At 39.8% G+C, this 6573-nt stretch overlaps 1 protein-coding gene across 1 annotated transcript; it reads right to left on the reverse strand.

Annotated features, from left to right (window-relative positions):
• Positions 1-3145: 3145 nt before the first annotated feature.
• On the reverse strand, positions 3146-4899 carry LOC118756132 (homeotic protein female sterile-like; the record flags this gene model as incomplete). Its single annotated transcript, XM_036490919.1, has 3 exons — positions 4774-4899; positions 4293-4534; positions 3146-4223 (listed from the first exon to the last, which is right to left on the reverse strand). Coding segments are annotated over exons 1-3 (1446 nt in total), but the record flags the coding sequence as incomplete, so codon positions are not given.
• Positions 4900-6573: the final 1674 nt, after the last annotated feature.

A 6573-nucleotide genomic window follows, 5' to 3' on the forward strand; every position in this document is an offset into this window, starting at 1 on the left:
TTTCGGTGTACTTTTGCAGAACTTGTTTCCCTTTTCAGGAACTCCAGAACTATTAAAAAGCTACTCAGAACAGCTCTAATTTTTATTTTTATTTAATTATTTTTAAATTTAACTTTTTTGACTAAAAAACATTCTATTCGGCGTAATTTTGGAGAACATTTTTCCTTTTCAGTAACCTTAGAACTATTGAAAAGCTACTTGTAACAGTTTTATTTTTTTTTTCAAACATCAAACATTTTCGACTTTTTTGAAAAAATACTTTTCCCGGTGTAATTTTCTAGAACTATTGAAAAGCTAAGAACAGTCTTAATTTTTATATTTCTTTTTCGAAAGCATTTTTTTGTGTATTTTACAGAACTTACTTTTTCTTTCTCAGGAACTCCAGAACTGTTGAAAAGCTACTCAGAACAGTTTTAACCTTTATTTTACTCAAACTTTTCGACTTATTTGAAAATATTTTTTTCGGCGTAATTTTGCTGAACTTTCTTTTTCTTTTCCAGGAACTCTAGAACTATTAAAAAGCTACTCAGAACGGTTTTCATTTTTATTTTATTCAAATACTAGATCGCTCTCACCCGCTTCGCTGAGTGTATGTAATTTCTACGTGCCACATTGAGTAAAATTTATTTCAAGAAAACTCAATTCAAATACAGAAGGTTTAAAATTTGTTTAACCATCTTCAAAGTGTTTTCAAACTAAAACTTTTTTTAAAGTTCTCACTTGTCATACTTTTTCAATTGACTTATCCCCTGAACTCAATTTGAGATTTTAAACATATGGAAACCTCATTTTCGTTGTTGGTGTTTCCGACAGGGTATGAGTGTGATGTAATGTGGAACGATTTTCCGTCATCCCTTGTCAAATTTGGTTTGGAGACAAACCGGTTTCGGCGTTGTGCCATCTTCGAGAACGAAAAATGACACTGAAGATGGCACAACGCCGAAACCGGTTTGTCTCCAAACCATATTTGGCAAGGGATGACGGAAAATCGTTCCACATTACATCATATGGAAACCCTTTACATGTAGTTTTGAAATGAAGCCCTTTAAAAACCATTTCGATTGACACCCATGTTGTAATAATTCATTTAAATTATTGAATAGTTTGAACTTAACATTTTGAACAGTTGGCAACCTTTTTAAACCTCTTTCGTGTGGCACTCATATTGTGATACATATTCAAAACCATTTCGATTCATACCAATCTTCTATACTAATACATATATATTTTGAAAGTCGTTTTTTATGTGTTCGCAAAGCTTGAGAACGGCCTAATCGATTTTTTCAAATTTCGGACACCTGCTTCAGACGTCCCAAAGATAGTAAATAGGCTTAATAAAATTTCGATATATAAAGGGGGCGTGGCACCTCCCATATAAACCGATTTTTTCATACTGCATATCTCTGCAAGTGTTCATGGTAGAATACTGGAAGTTGGTATGGAGATATATAAAATCAAACGCATACTCATGGAGAAAAATTGGGGTTATTGGAAAAGGAAGCGTTGCACCTCCCATACGTACTGAATTTTTCATACTGCATATATCCGCAAGTGTTCATGGTAAAGTACTGGAACTTGGTATGGAGATACATGTTATATCAATCGCACACTCTTGGAAAAAATTGGAGCTATTGGAAAAAGGGTAGAGTACTGGAACTGGGTACGGCGATATATAAAATCAATCTTATACTCATGGAGAAAAATGGGCAATTTGAAAAGAGGGCATGGCGCTGTGCAAAAACAAATATATAATTCTTCTGTAGATGGGGTTTTGAGTGAAATCCTCCTAAATGCCCAGACGGATTTTCACGAAGTTTTTTGTGTGCTTCTGAGTGGCTCTCTGGATAGTGTAGTTTCACAATTTCACCCGCCAGTTGGCGCTGGAGTTAAACTATTACTAAAAATCTTATTTATGATCCACTTTGGCTAATATTCAAAACATGTATTGGTAGCGGTAAAGGCAATGCTATTGCCAAAAAGGGCTGCCAGGTGGCGCCGGAGTTATTACGAATAATCGCCAAGTTAGAAAAGGTGCCGTGAATGTCAGATTAAATCGACCTGTTGCACCATTGAGTATATCGAATGCTTTTGTGTTACGATTGGCCTAATGGATGTGATTGGCCAGTATTATTGTGCGTTAAAGCTTCATTCGGAGACACCAAGGTTGGGTTGTGCAGGGGTAAAACTCAAATCACTACCGATAATACAACCGCCACAACCATTGCGCGCCTTTTACTGTACAAATAATTGAATTTAATTTTTAAAAAGGTGGCAACACTTGCGAAAGACTTAAATATTATTCAAAACTTTCAAACTAAAGATTTCTTAACAATATTTCGTTAGACAATCATATTTTAATTCTCAGATAGCTTGCGTATAATTAATTCAAATTTGATTTTTCAAACAGGTGGCAACCCTTTTCAAAATATATTCAAACTACAGCTTTTCTATACCTTCTGACATGCATTTTTTTAATATAATTTTCAAATAAATAACTCCCTTAATTGAAGTTGAATTTGATTTTTTTTAAAAGGTGGTAGCCCTCATCCATGAGTAGATAATGATTTTATATATCTCCATACCAAGTTTCAGCAATCTATCAAAAATATTTCCTGAGAAATGCAGTATGAAAAATTCTGTTTGTATGGGAGGTGCCAGGCCCCCTTGTCTAATCGAGATTAAATGTATCCTATATCTTAAGTTGGGCTAAATGACAGCAATGTACAAAATTTCATGATGATCGGTTGAGTAGTTAAAGCGTAAAAGCGTAGCAAACAAACAAACTCACTTTCGGATTTATAATATTAGTAAGGAAAGGATTCAACTTTTACGACTTTTTTGATTTTTTTTTATTGTACAGAACAGCGTCATACCATAAGCCAACTTCCTAGACATATATGTTGAGTGCTTTTGAAATAAATTAAACCTAATGCAACAGGCAGAAAGTTCCTACACTCAGCGAAGCGCGTGAGGGAAATCTAGTTATCTTATATGCGTGAATTTGGATAGTTACTTCAAAGCTGCCAGTTTTCATAACCGAGCCGATTTGCCTTTAATTTCAAAAAACCGCGGATAAACATACAAATGTACATAGCACTTAGGTACTTATTAGATGATAATTTGTAAACAATAATTTTCGACTCACCCTGCCATCACTTTTCCGATAGCCGTCATGTATCCGCCACACTAGTTCGGGACCCGCACACGCCACTTGCTTACCGATCTCAAAGTATTGGCTAATCGGATTAGCATCGGTGATGTTTTGTAATGATGTTGATGCCGTATTGGCACTCTTGAATTTGGAGAACATTGTACCGGCAGGCATACCGTCGATTAATTTCGAAAAAACGTTGGAAAAGCTACCCTGACGTTTAGGAACACCACCACCGCCACCGCTTCCTGCACCCCCGGTTACACCGCTTGCTGCAACACCAGTACCAGCACCGCCTGGGCCAACACCAACGGCACTGCCGCTACCGGCTATACCAACACCGCCACCTATACTTAAGAGCCCTGTACCAGAGAAATCATTCACAGCTGTTAGACTACCGTGCGTTGCTGCCGCTGCTGCTGTTACACCAGCGCCTGATGGTGAGCTAATCGAGAGTCGCGCTCGCGCCGTCGTCGTACCACCGCCTATCAATTGTGTGCCACCACTACTGCCGCCAATGCCACTACCAACACCTCCACCACCTGCTGCCGCCGCTGCTGCTGCTGCTGCTACCGACGATGAATAGCCATTCACGCTACCCCTGCCTAACTGCTGACTAACCGCGGAGGATGCTCCTGCACCACTGGGACTCAGCACTGTACGATGACCATCTAAGCCAACTGCTATGCTACCACTCCGTGAACCGCGCACACCAACACCGCCGCTGCCGCCACCTGCTACTGGTAAACGCGTTCCCGCAGATGCATACAAACCACTCCCACTGCCGCCAATTCCAATACCAGCACCACCAGGACCCACTCCAGCTCCACTGCCGATCGCTATGCTACCACGAGCACCTTGTGCACCCTGTGCTCCGACCGCTGACGCTATTCCAATTGCGCTTCCACTGCGGCTCTTACGCTGCTGCAGCTCCTCAATGCTATCGTAACGCGAGAAGACTCTGGCCGCCGTTGTTGCCGTTGTTATTGTTGTGGTTGTTGGGTTAGCGGTATTAAATGTCGATGTGACGCTTGTTGTTGCTGGTACAGATACAGCTACAGTCGCGACACGACTTGGTAGTGGCGGCTGAGCTGGCTGCTTTTGCTGTTGCTGCTGCTGTTGTTGTTGCTGCTGTTGTTGCTGTTGCTGTTGTTGTTGCTTCTGCAGTAGTTGATGTTTTTGCCCAGCTAATTGCTCTAGCGCCTGCTGCGGCTGGGGCTTTGCCTGCGGCTGTAATTGCTGTTGTTGTTGTTGTTGTTGCAATTGCGCTTGTGATTTTGCTTGCGGCTGCAGCGGCTGCTGCTGCTGCTGCTCGTCCCCTTGCGCCCCCCCTATGTTGCTGCTGGTTGAGTATATGCTGCTTGAGCTGCTTCCAACGTTGCGCTATTTTGGCTAATTAAATTATACCCCAACACTGAATGAAATATCGTGATCATTAAGCAATGTGCGGGTGCTTGCGTGTGGGTGCGTGCGTGTGCGCCTACGTGCTGCTTAACTTATTAGTGTTCAAAATGTGTATATGTATGTATGTATGTATGGAAGCGTGTGTGTATGTGTGCCTAACTGTATGTATATATATATATATATGGATATGTAGGCTGTGTAGTTGTGTATTAGTTTACCTGTATGCCAGCTAGTGGAAGTGTTGTTGTGTGCGTATAAAATTGAAAATTTTCGCAGCTATGTTGTTTTTTGCTTTGTTTCACTGTATTTTGTGCGCCCGCAGCTGGGATTTCATTGCTGTTCATACGCTCGTATACAATTATACAACTGCACAGTTGTGGTTATTATTGTTGCTTGTTCTGCTTGCCGTTGGCATGCGTTCGCTTGGTCGTTCAATTAGTTACGGCCAATCAATTTAATAAACTCCAAACAACGGCAGCAATATTGAATTTGTCTCCCGGTTGGTATGGCTTGTCAGTTGTGGGCAATAAAAGCATGCCAGGCCAGCCAGCCAATTCTTTGTGCTGTATGCGTGTATGAGTGTATGCGTGAGTGGGTGGGCCCAAAATGTGCGTTGATTTTTGTGCCTGCAGCTTGACAATGCAGTGTTGGATTTGTCGAAACTGTTGGGAATTACGGCAGTCAATCCACTAGCTAACTTGTCGGCTGCTGTCGTCAGTCGACCACCAGTTGACGAGTGCAAATCTTTGTTGATGTGCCTGGTAGCCGTTTCAGTAAGAAGCAATTATTGTGGCTGTAGTTGTAGTTAGTGGTTTATACGAAAACTATTAATTTGTGCAATTTAACTGCCTTCCTTCCTTTGCTTGCGGTTTTCGGTTGCTTACTTAAATGCCAATGAAATACAGGAGGAATTTCGTAGTTCAGCTGGCTGGTGGCTCGAGCACGCCTATAGCAAACGCAAAGTGAAAGTTGCAAAATCTCAAATATTTTAGTTCGTTATTTATCTGTTCAGCAGCTAATTGAATTTCCGGAGATTGTATGTATGCGCATCGAAATAAGCGAGTATCAAAAATGTTGAATTTCTGTATGCATTAGTGCTATGCTTGATATCTATATAACTAACAATAGAATGTGTTATCTCCCATTTGCTATTCACTTTACAGCCTCTCAAGCATCCGTTTTCAGCTGCTATATTGCTATTAATCAAATTCAAATGCTGACAATTACATCGACGCACGTCCACCGTTGTTAATTTCTAGTCCTTCCTCCTCATGCCAGGCGTAGTACTGTGCTCACTTGCTGGCTTCGTTTAAGTTGTTATTTCACACTTAATTATGATTGATATAAATTGATTTGCGACAGTTGTCGTTCTTCTCGGTGTCAGTCGTTTTTTGTACATATATATATATTTTTTTATTATTTACACAAAACAGTGATTTTTATTTGCCTACAAAGGCGGCCATGGACAATTGATATCGCGGAACTGGAAAGAGCGTGAGAAGAAAAATTAAAATTAGTTGTATTCAAAACAAAGGAGAGGAGACAAAGTGTAAGGTTTAATGCTTTCGGGTAATAAAACTGCATATATGTATGCGTGTATGTATGTAAAACTTCTATATTTCCCAATATCAAATTATCGATTTATGTATTAAAAAATAAACAGAGATCCGTTAAGAGAATGTATCCAAAATGACAATTTTGCTCTTCAAAATTCAGGAGCGCATTAACAAATTCTCATAGTGAAAATATATCACTTGAAAAAAATGAAATTTTTGTAAATCTAGGATAAAAGCTATGCAAACCCGCTGGTCTGTAGTAACAGAGGATAAAGCTAAACGTACACGGTAGAGAAATGTCTCTAGAGTTTCACTGAAATAAAAATCTCCTCTCTCAATTAAGTTTACACACACGGTGGGCAGGAAGCAAAGATAGGTTGCATAAAAATGTCGACAAAAACTGAAAGCAGGGTTATATTTGTTGATATTTTTAGGTTAAGAATCCCTTTGAATTGAAATCCT

Source organism: Rhagoletis pomonella, unplaced genomic scaffold, assembly GCF_013731165.1.
Source record: "Rhagoletis pomonella isolate Grant_MI unplaced genomic scaffold, Rhpom_1.0 Rhpom_scaffold_08962, whole genome shotgun sequence".
Taxonomy (NCBI): domain Eukaryota; kingdom Metazoa; phylum Arthropoda; class Insecta; order Diptera; family Tephritidae; genus Rhagoletis; species Rhagoletis pomonella.